We start from the raw sequence: 17,265 nt of genomic DNA, 5'->3' as shown, positions 1-17,265 counted from the left end.
CATAGAGATACTGTGACAACATGATAATGCACGGCCCCACGTCACAAGGACCTGTACACAATTCCTGGAAGCAGAAAATGTCCCAGTTCTTCCATGGCCTGCATACTCACCAGACATGTCACCCATTGAGCCTGTTCGGGATGCTCTGGATCGACTTGTACAACAGCGTGTTCCAGTTCCTGCCAATATCCAGCAACTTCAGACAGCCATTAAAGAGTGGGACAACATTCCACAGGCCACAATCAACAGCCTGATCAACTCTATGCGAAGGAGTTGTGTTGCGCTGCATGAGGCAAATGGTGGTCACGCCCGATACTGACTGGTTTTCAGTTCCATACCCCTACCTTTTTTTTAAGGTATCTGTGACCAACAGTTGCCTGTCTGTATTCCCAGTCATATGAAATCCATAGATTAGGGCCTAATGAATGTATTTCAATTGACTGATTTCCTTCAAGTTCATTTAACTCAGTAAAATCTTTGAAGTTGTTGCATTTTGTGTTTTATTTTGTTCAGTATAGCTTGGTGTACCTAAATAAACTGACCACTGAGTATATCTATTGTCAAGGAAATATAACAGTGATATGAGTCATAATGACCCACATGAATATTTATCATAATTATTAATGGTAGTCCTGCTTAATCTAATTGTCTAGGTAAAAATATATTCTTCATGACACTTTGCATCACAAATGGCATCCTATTCCCTATATAGTGCACTACTTTTGGTCTGTGGTCATGTAGATAATAGGGTGCCATTTGGGATGGAAACATTGTTATAGCACACTTGACTTCTGTAAAGACTCGTCATGTATTTAGCCATGTGAGTGGTATTTTAGTATGACAACAGATGTTTTGTATAAGAATGATCACCGAACACACACAGAGCTTGAATTGATAAGTAATCTAGTCGAATCTACAAGAATTCCACAAAATATATGCAACATGAGTTAGATTGACAGAATTTACACACAAAACATTGCTTGGATTTGTGACCTGATTTACAGTACAGTAGAATAATGCCACTTCGGTCCAAAAGAGAGCTGAATCTATCAATCATAATGATTGGTTGATTAAAAAAAGAGCTGACCAATGGGCTGGCTGCTTCAGGAGTCATAGGTTAGACAACATTGTTGCTATTACCCCCCAGCTGGTCTATCTGACACTCAACCACGTCACCTCTCTGAAACACACACACATACAGGAACACTTCATTATGGTGCAGGAGCTTCACAATACTTATGAGTTCCTATTCTATTAGAGGAACAGGAGCTCAAGCAGTAGAACATTTTAGGTGCCAGTAGTCAACTCTGGTGAGTTCTTGCTGAAGTCAAGCACTGAGGACCACAACAGACAACACTTGTAACGCTTGTGCCCAATCCCAAATTAACCCCTTGTCCCTATCCTGTGGAACTGGTGTATACATTACGCAGCCAGCAACATATACTCTACCTTGCACAACCAAAATTTGCTAATACAATCTAGTCAATGAAAAGTAGCTGGTTTTTACCGATATCATATAAATCAGGTCAAACGTCTTGTAAATCGTCTCATTATTGCACTTTGGACCGAAGATCAATAAACTCGCCTTGCTAGTTTGTCTACAGAACAGATATGCACAGAAGTGCACTTCCTGGTCAGTGTTTGTAGTTTAGTTTACTGGATACTGTCACTCAGTGCTCACAGTATGTGAGATGAAAGGTCAATGCTCTCTAGCATGTGCATCATAAGTAACACTTACAATTGATTATCTGAACAATTTCTATGGATAATCTGCATACATTTCCGCGACCGAGACGAGAAGTAATTGCTATGTATAAACTACAATTCCCATGATTACATTTAAAGAACGTTGATAAATCAGGTGATCAACCAGAGGGAGGCTTAGTTCTGTCAGCTTGCTGTCTCTTTCCCTCTAGACGTCGGAAGGACAGCAATGTGTGCCCGGTAAGCCTACCGATTCATATATTTAGCTGTTTTCCGTGCAAAGATTCGGTCAGAAAATGTACTTTGTGAAATACATGTGTGCAGGATCAATTGTTATCTGGTATGAATGAGCGAACTAACTTCTTGAGCCGTGGCTTTGTTCGACAAGATTGCATGCATATTTAAATCCACTTGATCAATTCGCAAGGACTGTCTATTTTTTTTACAGACAGGCTGATTAGCAAGATAGTTGCAATTTTGCATTCAAGTAGCTGCGAACTAGCTTTTTATTACAGCCCAGTTTGTCTTGGCCTATGGCAAAAAATATAATCTGCCATTTTCACTTTCTGTTCCTCGATCGTGTTCCTTGTTTTTTGGAGATATAATAGTCTCCCCACATGACATGTTATTCTTGTGACAAAGGCATGAATCTCCACATTACAGGAAAGGGAGGGTGCGAGAACGGTAACACTGGTCTTTAGAACACCCCTTCCATTTCAATCTGAAGGCATTGTTCGTTCTATGGCGAGATACGTAAATACTGAGTCGGACTCATATGGTCTGCAACTCAACATAAAGTGGATCTCAAAGGTCTCTCTGTTCCTTGTGCGTTGTGGATGAATTGGGCAGGTAAAAGCGATGTCCCCTTGACTATGTGTGCCTTTAGAGATAACCAGGGACTCTTAACAGGCCGAGTGTATACGAGTCTTGCAGGTTATCTAGAGGCCAAAGGTTTCCTCTGCAAGACAGGCTTTGACACAGTCTCAGTGAAATCGCTAACCCTGCAGCAGAGAATACCAGACAGGAAAGCAAAGCAATACATTATCTCACCTTTCTCTGCAGTCAAAACAGCTCACTGTATTATTCTGAGTTGGTAACCAGAGATCCAGTGTGTACTATAATGATTTCCAACTCCTTGTCATTCATTATCATGCTTAACAATGTTTGGCTTGACATTGACAGCAATTGGGTTGACAAGGTCACATACAAATCTGGGACCAGGTTTGTGAGTTGGACCTTCAAGACCAGTAATATTGAGCTGTAATTAATGTTTCTCTCTATAGTCAGAAGTGTAAAGTACTAAGGTAAAAATACTTTAAAGTACTACTTAATTAAGTAGTTTTTGGGGGGCATCTTTATATTTTTGACCACTTTTACTCCACTACATTCCTAATGAAAATAATGTAATTTTACTCCATACATTTTCCCTGACACGCAAAAGTACTAGCTACATTTTGAATGCTTAGCAGGACAGTTCAGACTTAATCAAGAGAACATCTCAGGTCATCCCTACTGTCTCTGGTCTGGTGGACTCACATGCTTTGTTTGTAAATGTCTGAGTTTTGGAGTGTCCCCTGGCTATCCCTAAAATAATAAAACAAAAACATTGTGCCCTCTGGTTTGCTTAATATAAGGAATGTGAAATTATTTTTATTTTTACTTTTGGTACTTTAGTATATTTTACAAATTACATTTTTACATTTGATACTTAAGTATATTTAAAACTAAATACTTTTACTCAATTAGTATTACTTGAGTCATTTTTCTATTAAGGTATCTTTACTTTTACTCAAGTATGACAATTGGGTACTTTTTCCACCACTGTCTATAGTGTCCAGCCCATCGAGTGGACCACTGACTGTAAGAGCCAGAAGTGAGTATTAAGTGAGTGTGTGTGTGTGTGTGTGTATGTGTGTGTGTGTGAGATCTAACTGTGTGTGTTCTCTCCAGTTATGATGGAATAGTCTTGGTGACGCAGAGTTATGACACGCTGCCCAAGGAGCTGCAATGTCTGAAAGCACCTCTGCTGGACTACAGCTCTGTGAGTCACACAACAGCATATAGATAGATATATGAATATAGCCCTACTTTTTTTCTTCTCCCCTCTCATTTTTCCTCCTTCGTCTCTCTCCTTTCTCCCTTTCTCTTCTAGGTGGACTGTGGTCTGGGAGATGAGGTGGTGGTGTTGAAGGTTCCGGGGTTGCCTGGTAACCGCTTGGTATTTGCGTCCACCGGGCCTGTTAACCGGGACTACGATGATGTCAGACGCTTCAGTGACGCAGCTGTTAATGGCATCAAGAGGTCAGTCAACACCACACACACAAATGGTATCGAGGTGTGTGTGTGTGTGTGTGTGTGGCGCTCTCACATTCATTACCATATACTGTATGGGTATTTCTTCAGGGCCATGAAAGCAGGCATGCAGCGCCCCCTTTTGGTCTGTCCTCGCCATAGCAGCTATGACAGGAGCACCCTGGTGGCTGCCCTAGGTGCCCTGCACGCCCTCTACATGGTGAGAACTATCCTATGAAAAACTGAATAGATACCAGTACACTGATTAATGCTCCCATAGTTGTTTATTGTGCAACGTTTCGACCCGAAGGACTTTGTCAGGCACTCCTGTGCCCATAAAGCCCTAGACCCTTATTCAAATAAACTTTGCACACATATGGAGCTCTAGAAAATCAATTCTCTTGCACCAAATATGGTGCTGACATTTATTCTCTCTTTTTCTCCCTCTCTCTCTTTTTCCATCTCCTTCTCTCTCTCAGCCTCTGGAAGTGAGGGAGGCGTCTGTGAAGCCTAGCCAGTATAAGGTGTGTGTTCTGGGGCTGTGGGTGGACCAGGAGGCCCAGGGGAAGGAGTTAGTGGATTTGGCCTCTGCTCTGGAGAGTGGACGGTGGGTCTCACACACACATTTTCACAACTTAGTGATCCCTCTTATGGGGAGAGGTTTTTAAATGTATTAGATCTGAAAAATCAATATTTTTTTCCACTGACTACCCCATCTCTCTCTCACTCTTTCTCCAGGCTGGCTTGCCGCGACATAGGAGGGTCCGATCCTGAGAGGATGGCTGCTCCTCGTGTAGCTGAGTACATCCAGGCCCTCTTTAAGGACAGCCCAGTGCAGGTGAGAGATGATTTTCTCATACATCCAAAAAGGAAAAGGTGATTTCTATCTCCCAAAAAGACAGCAACAACAAAGTGATTTTGTGATTCAGGTGCTTTTTTTATTAGTTAAAAAAGCTGATCTGTTTCGACCTCAATCTGTCTTTGTCAAAGGTTTGTTGCAGTCTTTTTGGGAATATGACTTTACCCAGATGAGCTCTCCATTCTTTACCAGCCTTTAGTAGTGCCAGCATATCTAAACTCTACTTGTCTCATGTATTTCACTAATATGTTAATGTGATGAAGCTGAACCACCCTTTCTTTCTCAGGTAGATGTGGTGAGTGATCTGAAGGTGCTGGAGAAGGAGTACCCTTGCCTCGCTGCTGTCAACCGCTGTGCCAATGGTAAGTGTGTGTGTCAGACCTGAGTTCAAATATCTCAATTACTTTTACATACATTCACAGTAAGTATTCAGATCTCTTATTTGAATAGTAGTTGAATATTTGAAAATACTCAAATACAGTCCCATGTATTTAAAAATAGTATTTGAAAATGCTCTCAATTTTTGATATTCTATCTGGGTTTTTTTTTTTTACAAATAACCATTCAAATACTCAAATAAAAGTACTTGTTTTGGGCTGTTTATTTGAAAATACTCAAATACACAGAGAATGGTATTTTAAATACCAGATACTCAAATTCACATGTATTTGAACCTAGGTCTGGTGTGTCTGTTTTTCATCCGTGTGTTTGTCTCTTATAGCTGTGCCTCGTCACCAGGCCAGAGTGATCAAGCTGCAGTACTGTGGAGAAGGACCAGTCCAACACACACTGATGCTGGTCGGCAAGGTGAGAGGGAGAGTGTGGAAGAGGGGAAGATGATGGTGGCGATAAAGGGGGTGGGGTGTTCTCATGTCATGAACATGTTTTTGGATGTAACATGTTTGTGTGTGTTTCTCTCAGGGCATCACCTATGACACCGGTGGAGCTGACATCAAGGCTGGTGGCTTCATGGCTGGCATGCACAGGGACAAGTGTGGTGCTGCTGCCGTGGCTGGGTTCTTCCAGGTTCAACAACTAGCACTTTGACACTATTTAGTTATCACTAGAGGATGGTAGTTAGAGATGTTTCATAGTCCCTCAAATAGTCTGCTACTCCTGCTAACATGTAGCTCTGTTCTGTCCTGTCAGGTCCTGGCCAAACTCAAGCCCAAGCATCTGAAGGTGGTCGGTGCCATGGCGATGGTCAGGAACAGCGTGGGCTCAGGTCAGTGTGATGACATAGGGGTAGGGGTTTCACAAATAGAATCTTATATGAACATTTATTTTTATTATTCTATTTCTATACTTTCACCTAATGAGTGTACAGTTGGCGTCTTCCCTCTCTCCTATCTCTCTCTGTGTGTTGTCTCTCTGACTGAATGAGGGTTTAAGGGTTGTGTGTTGTGGTTCTCTTCTTTCAGACTGCTACGTAGCTGATGAGTTGGTGGTGTCCCGTGCGGGTCGCAGAGTTCGTGTGGGGAACACGGACGCTGAGGGACGCATGGTGATGGTCGACTTGCTCTGTGAAATGAAGGAGAAAGTGAGAATACACAACTCTATTTCCTCTTCTCTCCCTCTGTTTCTCCTGTCCAACCCATTCTGTCACCTTAATCTCACCTCTTCCTGTCAAAAACTGACTGACTGTCAGTCAGTGACTTTATACGCCTTCCAGGTCCAGGGGCAAGACCTTTAATGTGTGCGTATATCTGTTTAAGTCCCAAAACAGGTGTCACTGGATATGTTTGCATGCGACATTCTAGGGGATAGCTGTTGATGACAATGTAAAATTAGGTTTAAAGTTTCATTTCTTGGCAGGGTGTTTCATCAAGTGTAATAATACCCTCTATCTCCTCTCTTTCCAGGCGGTATGTGAGGTGTCTCCTCAGCTGTTTACCATCGCCACTCTGACAGGACACGCCATCAGAGCCATGGGACCAAACTACTCTGTGAGGACGGGACCATATACACACAGTACTCTACCATACACACACAGTACAATACAACACACAGGCCATGGTGACAATTTTGTTTGATTAAACTTTGTCCCCTTTTAGATCATCATGGACAACGGAGCTGCCCAACGCTCTGGCAATGCCCGGCAGTGGCAGAAAGGTGAGATGCTCCGCACATGCATACATATACAGTGGGGCAAAAAAGTATTTAGTCAGCCACTAATTGTGCAAGTTCTCCCACTTAAAAAGGTGAGAGAGGCCTGTAATTTTCATCATAGGTGCACTTCAACTATGACAGACAAAATGAGAACAAAATCCAGAAAATCACATTGTAGGATTTTTTTTAATGAATTTATTTGCAAATTATGGTGGAAAATAAGTATTTGGTCAATAACAAAATTTTATCTCAATACTTTGTTGGCAATGACAGAGGTCAAATGTTTTCTGTAAGTCTTCACAAGGTTTTTTGTTGCTGGTATTTTGGCCCATTCCTCCATGCAGATCTCCTCTAGAGCAGTGATGTTTTGGGGCTGTTGCTGGGCAACACGGACTTTAAACTCCCTCCAAAGATTTTCTATGGTGTTGAGATCTGGAGACTGGCTAGGCCACTCCAGGACCTTGAAATGCTTCTTACGAAGCCACTCCTTCGTTGCCCGGGCGGTGTGTTTGGGATCATTGTCATGCTGAAAGACCCAGCCACGTTTCATCTTCAATGCCCTTGCTGATGGAAGGAGGTTTTCACTCAAAATCTCACGATACATGGCCCCATTCATTCTTTCCTTTACACGGCTCAGTCGTCCTGGTCCCTTTGCAGAAAAACAGCCCCAAAGCATGATGTTTCCACCCCCATGCTTCACAGTAGGTATGGTGTTCTTTGGGTGCAACTCAGCATTCTTTGTCCTCCAAACACGACGAGTTGAGTTTTTACCAAAAAGTTATATTTTCGTTTCATCTAACCATATGACATTCTCCCAATCTTCTTCTGGATCATCCAAATGCTCTCTAGCAAACTTCAGACGGGCCTGGACATGTACTGGCTTAAGCAGGGGGCCTACTGATGGTAGGCTTTGTTACTTTGGTCCCAGCTCTCTGCAGGTCATTCACTAGGTCCCCCCGTGTGGTTCTGGAATTTTTGCTCATCGTTCTTGTGATCATTTTAACCCCACGGGGTGAGATCTTGTGTGGAGCCCCAGATCGAGGGAGATTATCAGTGGTCTTGTATGTCTTCCATTTCCTAATAATTGCTCCCACAGTTGATTTCTTCAAACCAAGCTGCTTACCTATTGCAGATTCAGTCTTCCCAGCCTGGTGCAGGTCTACAATTTTGTTTCTGGTGTCCTTTGACAGCTCTTTGGTCTTGGCCATAGTGGAGTTTGGAGTGTGACTGTTTGAGGTTGTGGACAGGTGTCTTTTATACTGATAACAAGTTCAAACAGGTTCCATTAATACAGGTAACGAGTGGAGGACAGAGGAGCCTCTTAAAGAAGTTGTTACTGGTCTGTGAGAGCCAGAAATCTTGCTTGTTTGTAGGTGACCAAATACTTATTTTCCACCATAATTTGCAAATAAATTCATAAAAAATCCTACAATGTGATTTTCAGGATTTTTTTCTCACATTTTGTCTGTCATAGTTGAAGTGTACCTATGATGAAAATTACAGGCCTCATCTTTTTAAGTGGGAGAACTTGCACAATTGGTGGCTGACTAAATACTTTTTTGCCCCACTGTACATACAGGATACTATTCATTCAAACCAGGGTTTTACAGGTCTGAATGTGGGTTTTCTGGGTTGGACATGGTTTAACCTGTTAGTCCTATTTCTTTCTCTCTCTGTGTAGCGGGAGAGGTGCTGGGTGATCTGTTTGAGGTGTCCAGTATCAGGCGTGAGGACTATGACTTCCATAAGGGGAAGTCTGAGTACGAGGAGATTCTGCAGAGCAACAACCTGCCATCCTCTGCTACTCCCCGCGGACATCAGACCCCCGCTGCCTTCCTCATCATGGCCTCTGGGCTGGACAAGGTACACACACATCCCACACCACACAGACACACAATGCTCCAGCTCTTTTCACAGCTCTGGATCGAACATAATCTGTGTTCGTTTGTTTGTTTCCCTCCATTAGTATGGTGTGGACTCTGGCAGTCCTCTGCCATACTCTCACATCGACATCGCTGGCTCCAGCGGCCCCTTCCCCGGTGTACCCACCGGAGCGCCAGTCCTTGCCATGGCTACCAACTACATCCTGCCCAGCGCCTAGCAACCCAACTACACCCTGCCCAGTGCTTAGCAACCTTGTGATATAAGAATGTGTAGAATGTACCCTACTCTGTCCTGAGTTATATCACATATAACCGTCCTAATATGGTAGTGCCAGTATAATTTGATATATTACACAAAGAATAAGAACACAGACATCCATCAATGGTGTGATATCGGCAGTTAATTTCAAACATTCCAAGAGCTCAGGTTGTTGTTCGATAGATTCTGTTTCTAAGATCATGCTAAAATATATCCATCCAACCTTATGTGTCCCAAATGTTTTACCCCCATGTCTAACATGAGTCACTGTATTGAATACTCTCAGGGGAGAAATTACATGCTCTGTTCATCCATCCATTTTATACACGTGAAACTTGAGATGAGTGGCAAGTCAAATGGTTGTGTGCTTCAATAAAATAATCAATTTTCAATGTTTACTTATTTCAATAACCAATGTTAACATCTGTAGGGCCAGGAATTGTGGAATGGCAGGTATATAGGTTAGAGGTAGGCCACCAATCATAGACAACTATATATATATATATATATATAGTTGTCTATTTGGGGAAATCCATTTTTAACCAATTGTATGCTGAATATGGAAGCTATAGTTTCTCTTAATTCAAATGTATTACATTTGTCATGGTGCATGGACTGTTTGCAACAAAACATGAATTTATGACAGTTAAAAAAAAAATGCAAACTGGGAAAGCTCAGACAAACCTAATGCAGCAGCGCATAGACAGTTGCATATCACTCAAACAAATGGGTTAAAGTAATAAATGAGTCAAATAAAGTAAAACCCAGAGAACATGTATGCATAGCTACGGTCGAAATATCGGAGTCATTTTACTGTTTTGAAAATTAAGCTGGAGAACATTTGGCGCCATCGAACGTCCTTATTTTGAAAATAGGTTGTAACATATACCATTTTGGATTAACGTATGCGTATGAACAAGTGCCTAAAACTATATCAAAGAGATTATTGTGCCTCAATTTCTTCAGTGGGAGGAGCCGAAGGCGCCCATTATTAAACGGAAATGACGAATGACGCTTAAAACGACACGTTAGCGCGCGTTCGTGATCCACAGACCGTTTCCCCTCCAACTAGAGAAGAGAGAACTCTTGTCGCATTTTGAGAAGCGAGGAAGGGAGCTCTTTTTTTACTTTTTTTATCCAAGCCTGCATTTTTAGACTGCAGGACCAAAGTTGAAGGAGAAGGTCTCAGGAAATAATTTTGTATTTCTACTACATACAAACAGACTCGACAATGTTTGAGGCTCGCTTGGTACAGGGATCCATCCTGAAGAAGGTTTTGGAGGCTCTGAAGGACCTGATCACGGAGGCCTGTTGGGACGTGAGTTCGTCGGGTATCTCTCTTCAGAGTATGGACTCGTCCCACGTCTCCCTAGTTCAGCTCACTCTCCGCAGCGACGGATTCGACTCCTACCGTTGTGACCGCAACCTCGCAATGGGAGTCAATCTTAGCAGGTTAGTGGAATTGATTTAGAGTATGACAGCATGATTGTCAAGGGTAGTTACTTTGCCTAGAGAACAATAATGTCGTTAGTTTAGCAGGGAGGTAACTAGTTTAAGATTTTTCATTGTCGCTAGTAAGCTAAGTTAACCATGTTCTTGTGGCTTTAGTATTCTACTTTGTACTGTGGTGAGGACATTTTTAGACGTTCAAGTCTCTTGCAACGCCTCGTTATCTTCAGAAGTTAAAAGTTTGTAGACTATGTTTTTCCTGGAAAACTGATATAGCGACAGGTTGCAGCGTAACATGCCGCCTTTTGAAAGTGACGTCACTTGAGCGCTAAATCGCTGGTTGATGGTTGGCGGGAATTTCGCGAACCCGCCAAGTTCAGGTGACGTCAGTCACTATTGTTTGAAGTTGGCTGTTTGCGAAATGGAGCATACGATCACGTTTACCAGCTATATGAAATCACTTTGTATATTATCTCATGTTAAACGGTCACCATGTTAGAGTTGCGTAAATTCGAATCTGGTATCAGGATAAATGAGTCACCGATTGTGTACTATGTATTTTTTTATTAGCTAAGTAATAAATGGCAAATGCAACTTTCGTATATACGGGCTCACTGTAATACCACGCAGGGCAGAACAGAGAACTGACAAGATGTATGTAAACAGTATTCTTTATACTGTGATAGGCCAACAGACGGGTTGGAACTGTCTATCACAGTAGAGACTGGGCGTGGTTTAAACTTGCTCAGCCTATTGCAGGCGCTCAGGCGGGTCCCCGCCTCTTGGGCTTCTGTTGATAGATGTAACTGTTGCTGTGAAGAACATCCATGCACTCATGCTCCATACCGTTATCTCGCACCTGGCTCCTGTTATCTAACAAAAGACCGCTTGTTCTGCAACCCCATGCTACTCTGTATTTTTCCATCATGAGAAAGGCCCCTGGCCCTGTAACTGTTAACAATGTTTCAAGTCAGCTATGTTGCATAACACATACACACAAGCCAACAGCAGATAATATTCAATCATATATATATGGTAATGGCTATAATTTAAAACAGGATCCAACAATCATAAATGCTTATGTATAATTTAACCACTAACGTGTAGCAGAGCTTCTAGACAATGGTGCTCCGTGCAGTGTCATGACAGCCTAACCAAAGTTGCATTTGATTGACATACACAGCCTATGGAAAGAGCAGGTTTAAATATGCTAATAAAAATATTGCCGTATAAACAAAGCATATCAAATCAATTTTCATATTTTGTGCTTCAGCAAGTTTTTTTTTAGTGAAATTGACTGGTCTACCACTCTCCCTCCTAGTATGTCAAAGATCCTGAAGTGTGCTGGGAATGAGGACATCATCACTCTCAGAGCAGAGGACAACGCAGACACACTCGCCCTAGTCTTCGAGACACTCAGTGAGTACCTTTATCCATCAAGCAATATCTATACCTATACAGTAGGGATATTTCATTTTGCAGCTGGAATGATAGATCTAGCAATCTATCGAGGGAGTTGTACCTGTAGTAGGACGACTTGAATTCTCAGGACCCATGGTAAACCCCTGCTATCATATATATGCTTGGTCATGTATTTAATGTTTAATTAGATGTCAGTGTTAACTTCTTGATTCTACTTGAGACGCATATGTCTCAACTAGGCACCTGGAAATGCAAATGCGCTACGCTAAATGTACTCGTTAAAACTCAAACCTTGATCAAAATTCACAAGCAGGGTATTGAATTAAAGCTACACTCGTTGTGAACCTAGCCAACGAGTCAGATTTTTAAAATGCTTTTCGGCGAAAGCATGAGAAGCTATTATCTGATAGCATGCAACACCTCAAAATGCCTGAATGCGACGTAAACAAAGACTTTGCTTATCCGGCGCTGCACAAAACGCAGAAATAAAATATAAAACATTCATTATCTTTGACAAGCTTCTTTCTTGGCACTCCTATATGCCCCATAAACATCACTATTGGGTCTTTTTTTCGTTTAAATCGGTCCATATATACCCAAAATAGCTTTCTATGGAAGCTGTGTCATTCAGAAAAAAACATCGTTTTTAAACGCTGCGTCATTTTTTTAAATTAAAAAAGTCGACGATAAACTTTCACAAAACACTTCGAAATCCTTTTGTAATCCAACTTTAGGTATTAGTAAACGTTTATAATCTATCAAAATGATTACAGGGCGATGTATATTCAATAGCTCCTCGTCTGCAAATCAATGGCTGCCAATGTCCACATTGAAAAGATCCTGGTGGAGACCGGAAGAAACGGAATCCAGATAGTTGGATTTTCCAACAAAAAATTCCATTGAAAATGACGACAATGGCGACATCGTGTGGAATTTGTATGAATTGCATGCAGGTCGATATTAAATTATGTCCCCTTTTAACATCCCATGAAAGTGACTTATGGAAATTATTTTTAGCTTTCAGAGAGCAGTTTTTCTTGCGTTTTTCAATGAAACACACGATCTGTTATAGTCACAGCCGTGATTTAACCAGTTTTAGAAACTTCAGTGTTTTCTATCCCCACATACTAATCATATGCATATACTATATTCCTGGCATGAGTAGCAGGACGCTGAAAAGTTGCGCGATTTTTAACAGAATGTTCGAAAAAGGAAGGGGTAGACTTAAGAGGTTTTAACCTGTTCTTCTCTTAGACCAGGAGAAGGTGTCGGACTATGAGATGAAGTTGATGGATCTCGATGTAGAACAGTTGGGAATCCCAGTAAGTGTTCTCCCAATATTCCATGAAGTAAAAGTTCTAAACTTCTCTTTAGAGTGTGCTATTTGAACCATACTTGTGGCAGTAGCGTTAGTCACTTGTCACCAGACCATGCCATGTTGGTTGTCACGTTCTCACCCCTCTCTTACCCTCTAGGAGCAGGAGTACAGCTGTGTGGTCAAGATGCCATCGGGGGAGTTTGCCCGTATCTGCCGTGACCTGTCTCAGATTGGTGACGCCGTCATGATCTCTTGCGCCAAGGATGGCGTTAAGTTCTCGGCCACGGGAGAGCTGGGCACTGGCAACGTCAAACTGTCCCAAACCAGCAACGTGGACAAGGAGGAGGAAGCGGTACGTATGGGGAGGAGACCTGGGTCTGTATCCCAAATTATTCCCTATTTAGTGCCCTATATAATTTGATCTCTGGGGTGAAGTGTGAGAAACTGCATATCAGATGGACAATGAACATGTCAACCAGAATGGCCATCGGCTCGGTAAAGGTTGTTCTCTTGGACAGCAGATTTGCAGTTTTGTCTGGGATCACTGGAAGCTTCGATGTTGAATTAAATATATTCTCTCCCATTCCTTCCTCTTAGGTGAGTATTGAGATGAACGAGCCAGTCCAGCTGATCTTTGCTCTCAACTACCTCAACTTCTTCACCAAGGCCACACCCCTCTCCAAGACAGTCATCCTCAGCATGTCTGCAGACATCCCCCTAGGTAGGTAACCTGCTCCTGCCCTCTAACCCTAACCTCTACCCCATACACACAGCCTATCAGGTACTGTACATTGTTTTCTGATGTCTGACTGATCTTTTCTTTGACAGTGGTGGAGTACAAGATAGCTGACATGGGCCATGTCAAGTACTACCTGGCGCCCAAGATTGACGAGGAGGCTTCCTAAACCTCCCTAGTCCAAACTTCCAGTGGGGAGGGAGGAGGATCTTGTTGGCGGGTGGGAAAGGGATGGCTGGCTGACTTTGTCTGCATCATGGCATCGCTATTGCGTTTTAGTTTTATCTGGATACGTTTGTTTATCAGCAGTTTGACTGATCCAGTCATTTTTTATATATATACTGGATAGACAATGGTGGTAGGATCTACTAATGTCCTTTTCTGGGACTAGGGTTCTTATTCTAGCTCAAGTACTTTTTAGTTGATCATCTTACCTGGCCAGCTGTCTGTGAGGAAGATCAACAGAACTCCATGCTCCCCTTGTTCCCTCTTCTGTTTGGAAAACAAATGCTCATTCCAGTTTGTAGATATGTCTGTATATATGTTCTGTGGTCATGTTCACCACTCCAACTTTTTTTTCTTGAACCCCAATAAATAAATAATTTGATTCTGATTTACAATATGTATTTTCTATCTGCTACCACAAGGTGGTGCCCATGACTATAAAATAATCAGAACTTTCTCAGTGCCATTTAATTTGCAGTTTTCCTGGGCATAGATGGACTAGTTTGACAAATTACTTGCAATGGAGAATCTTGTTTGAACACATTTTTATTCCAGTATTGAGGTTGATCTGTGTCCCTGAAAAATAATATATGCCTCTTAACATACTCTTGTTTTTAAGGGAAACTTTATCCAGATTAATTTACCAATGTATTTAGACAATTGGTGCATGTTTTAATAAGGATCTGCCCTTCATTTTTTTTGCGTAAAACGACATACCCAAATCTTTGTCTGATGCCAGTAACATTAGTCCAGGCCAGGTACAATTTTGATTTTGGCCACTAGATGGCAAGTGTGCCAAGTTTTAAACTGATCTGATGAAACATTGCATTTCTGTTCAAAATGTATCAAGACTGCCCAAATGTGCCTAATTTGTTTATTAATAACTTCATGTTGAAAATTGTGCACTCTAAAACAATAGCATGGTGTTCTTTCACTGTAATAGCTACTGTAAATTGTACAGTGCAGTTAGATTAACAAGAATTTTAAGCTTTCTGCCAATATCAGATATGTCCTGGGAAATGTTCTTGTTACTTACAACCTCATGCTGATCACATTCGCCTAGGTTAGCTCAACCATCCCCTGGGGGACCCAATGATCCTGCTAGTTCCCACTAACCATATAGGGTCTGGTATTTCTTCAATCCCCTAATCCCCCTACCGATTGGGGTAATGTGAGTTGATCACAGATATGTGGTTTCTACCTAGTCTTAAAATGCTTCTTTGGTTTGACAATGACAGTTGTCAAGGGCACACAGATCTGGGACCAGGCTATTTATAGCAATCAAAATCCCAGTTTTTTACAATCAAAATTGTTTTGACTGCTGTAAATAGTAGCCTTGGCTCAGATCTGTTTGCCCTTGACAACTGTCATTGTCAAACCAAACTGTTTGGCATTATGGCACAACCACTGGCACTCATGCTATAAGTGAATAGGCTATGTCCTCTAGCAATTCTCTCTGCGGGCCTAGCCAACACAGCTTTGTCAGTCTGGGTTTTCTAAACCCTAATCCCATCGGTACATCTGGCTTCAGATGTATACTCAATTTTAGCACTTCACTGGGTTCAACCAGCCCAAAAGCAACAAAGGGGAGGGCTGGATTATAATCTCACTAGATTGCATTTCTACATTATCCCTTTCCCAGCTACCACAGGCTCTCTCAAAACTAATCTGCTGAGCTGCATTGAGTTAGTATCCACAGCAACCAGGGGAGACATTTGTTTTTTTTCCCCCTCAATCTTAATTTCAAGTTAAATCATCACGGGTTCTGTGACCAAATAACTACGGCCTCAGGTTGCTCCAGGCTTCCATCCTTCCCCCTTCTCTGGTTACAAACCTAGGTGGACTTCTGATTAATTCTATAAAGTAATTAGTCTTGATGTGAGTGGTTAATGAAATATTGAGGCAGCTATGACGGTTTAACTGGACACTTCCATTTATCAGTCTTCCTCTGGTGACAGGTCTGTCTGCGTAGCCCCTGCATTTGTCTTAAATAGTTATTTCTGCCCAAGCATTCTAATAATTTAAAAGTACATTAACAAGCATTACTGCTGCGCAGTCTAACAATTCACCCCTTCACATCTCTTGAGCCAGACAACTCAAAGTTAGCCTATAGAGTTTGCTTTCTCTGATTTACATGTTTAGTATACAGTTAGCTTTTCTCTCTGGCCTGGAGTGCCCTTTCTGTCTATTCAGCCTTTTCTGCTCATTACTCTACCGCACTTATATCTCTCTAATCCATTCATTTCTCGTTCCCTCTGCTTTTTCTGTCTGGTCTGTAAACTGCTTTTTAGAGGACTGGGATTTGCGCCAGAGACGGGGTGAGATAAGGGGACAGGGTGAGACGCCGCCTCTCTCTCTGAGCCCCCCTCCCCTCAGATGCAAAAGGAGATTATCCAGTACTGAGAATACTTAGGCTTGAGTGTCAATCGTCTCTATCGCTCTCTCCCCTCACATGAAAAAATAGTATAGTACACTAAGGTATAAATACGATAGTATACACTAGTGTTTTTGCTGTATTATTCAATGTAGTGTTGCGGACATGATTGTAGTATTTACTGTAGTATTTACTCTTGTTTTTGTTTAGTTCTTTTTGTAATATACATGTGGTCTTTCTCCTTGAGGAAACCTACTGGACAAATACTAAAAGAGCAAATATTCCATAGCCTGTAGGTATTTAGGACTGGAGTCTGTACAGATAGTTAAGAGCTGCTCTTTTCTATAACCTGGAGATAGACACAACAAACTTTGGGACTGGTAGGGACATCTCAAGGTATCATGCCTTCTTCTATCCCTCTTCTCAGTGTAGCTGTCTGGTTGAAGATCAGGTTTGCAAGGGGGAGGGGTGGTGGAGTTCACCTTTTGTCTTCCTCGATTAGATTTTTTTTTTAAAGAATGAATAAAAAAATGTAAAGAGGATAATAAAATAGAGGAGATGGGGTTAGGTTTAAGAGGTAGGGTTGGGAATAGGATACAAACCCAATTTAGGGTATGTTTGGGGAGGGGGTGAAT

The 17,265-nt window shown here is 41.9% G+C and overlaps 2 protein-coding genes and 1 non-coding gene across 3 annotated transcripts; 2 read left to right on the top strand and 1 right to left on the bottom strand.

Moving 5' to 3' along the window:
- Positions 1 to 1,842: 1,842 nt before the first annotated feature.
- LOC139390164 (putative aminopeptidase W07G4.4) lies at positions 1,843 to 9,498 on the top strand. The gene is made up of 16 exons (XM_071137383.1): positions 1,843 to 1,944; positions 3,536 to 3,577; positions 3,655 to 3,745; positions 3,857 to 4,005; positions 4,108 to 4,216; positions 4,476 to 4,603; positions 4,735 to 4,834; positions 5,142 to 5,217; positions 5,577 to 5,662; positions 5,777 to 5,881; positions 6,005 to 6,080; positions 6,277 to 6,395; positions 6,718 to 6,801; positions 6,910 to 6,967; positions 8,646 to 8,827; positions 8,931 to 9,498. The coding sequence occupies exons 1-16, from the start codon at positions 1,934 to 1,936 to the stop codon at positions 9,063 to 9,065; spliced, it is 1,551 nt and encodes a 516-aa protein (XP_070993484.1). The 5' UTR covers positions 1,843 to 1,933; the 3' UTR covers positions 9,066 to 9,498.
- A 354-nt stretch (positions 9,499 to 9,852) lies between these two features.
- LOC139389392 (proliferating cell nuclear antigen-like) lies at positions 9,853 to 15,169 on the top strand. Its single transcript, XM_071136113.1, has 6 exons — positions 9,853 to 10,558; positions 11,877 to 11,974; positions 13,232 to 13,299; positions 13,453 to 13,647; positions 13,893 to 14,016; positions 14,124 to 15,169. Exons 1-6 carry the CDS (start codon positions 10,338 to 10,340, stop codon positions 14,198 to 14,200), a joined length of 783 nt encoding a protein of 260 aa, XP_070992214.1. The 5' UTR covers positions 9,853 to 10,337; the 3' UTR covers positions 14,201 to 15,169.
- Positions 15,170 to 16,858: 1,689 nt separating this feature from the next.
- LOC139390258 (U7 small nuclear RNA) lies at positions 16,859 to 16,914 on the bottom strand. The gene has a single exon (XR_011629484.1). It is a non-coding gene; the product is annotated as a U7 small nuclear RNA (small nuclear RNA).
- Positions 16,915 to 17,265: the final 351 nt, after the last annotated feature.

The sequence above is a fragment of the Oncorhynchus clarkii genome, chromosome 30 (genome assembly GCF_045791955.1).
Source record: "Oncorhynchus clarkii lewisi isolate Uvic-CL-2024 chromosome 30, UVic_Ocla_1.0, whole genome shotgun sequence".
NCBI classification, from domain to species: Eukaryota; Metazoa; Chordata; class Actinopteri; order Salmoniformes; family Salmonidae; genus Oncorhynchus; species Oncorhynchus clarkii.
Note: the sequence above shows the minus strand (reverse complement) of the source record. Positions and strands in the feature narration are given on the sequence as shown.

Coding starts and splice junctions, on each gene's coding strand:
- LOC139390164 (XM_071137383.1), top strand. Junction 6,802..6,909: donor CCATGGGACCAAACTACTCT/GTGAGGACGGGA, acceptor GTCCCCTTTTAG/ATCATCATGGACAACGGAGC. Junction 8,828..8,930: donor TGGCCTCTGGGCTGGACAAG/GTACACACACAT, acceptor TCCCTCCATTAG/TATGGTGTGGACTCTGGCAG.
- LOC139389392 (XM_071136113.1), top strand. CDS start 10,338: ATGTTTGAGGCTCGCTTGGTACAGGGATCCATCCTGAAGAAGGTTTTG. Junction 13,648..13,892: donor TGGACAAGGAGGAGGAAGCG/GTACGTATGGGG, acceptor CCTTCCTCTTAG/GTGAGTATTGAGATGAACGA. Junction 14,017..14,123: donor GTCTGCAGACATCCCCCTAG/GTAGGTAACCTG, acceptor TTTCTTTGACAG/TGGTGGAGTACAAGATAGCT.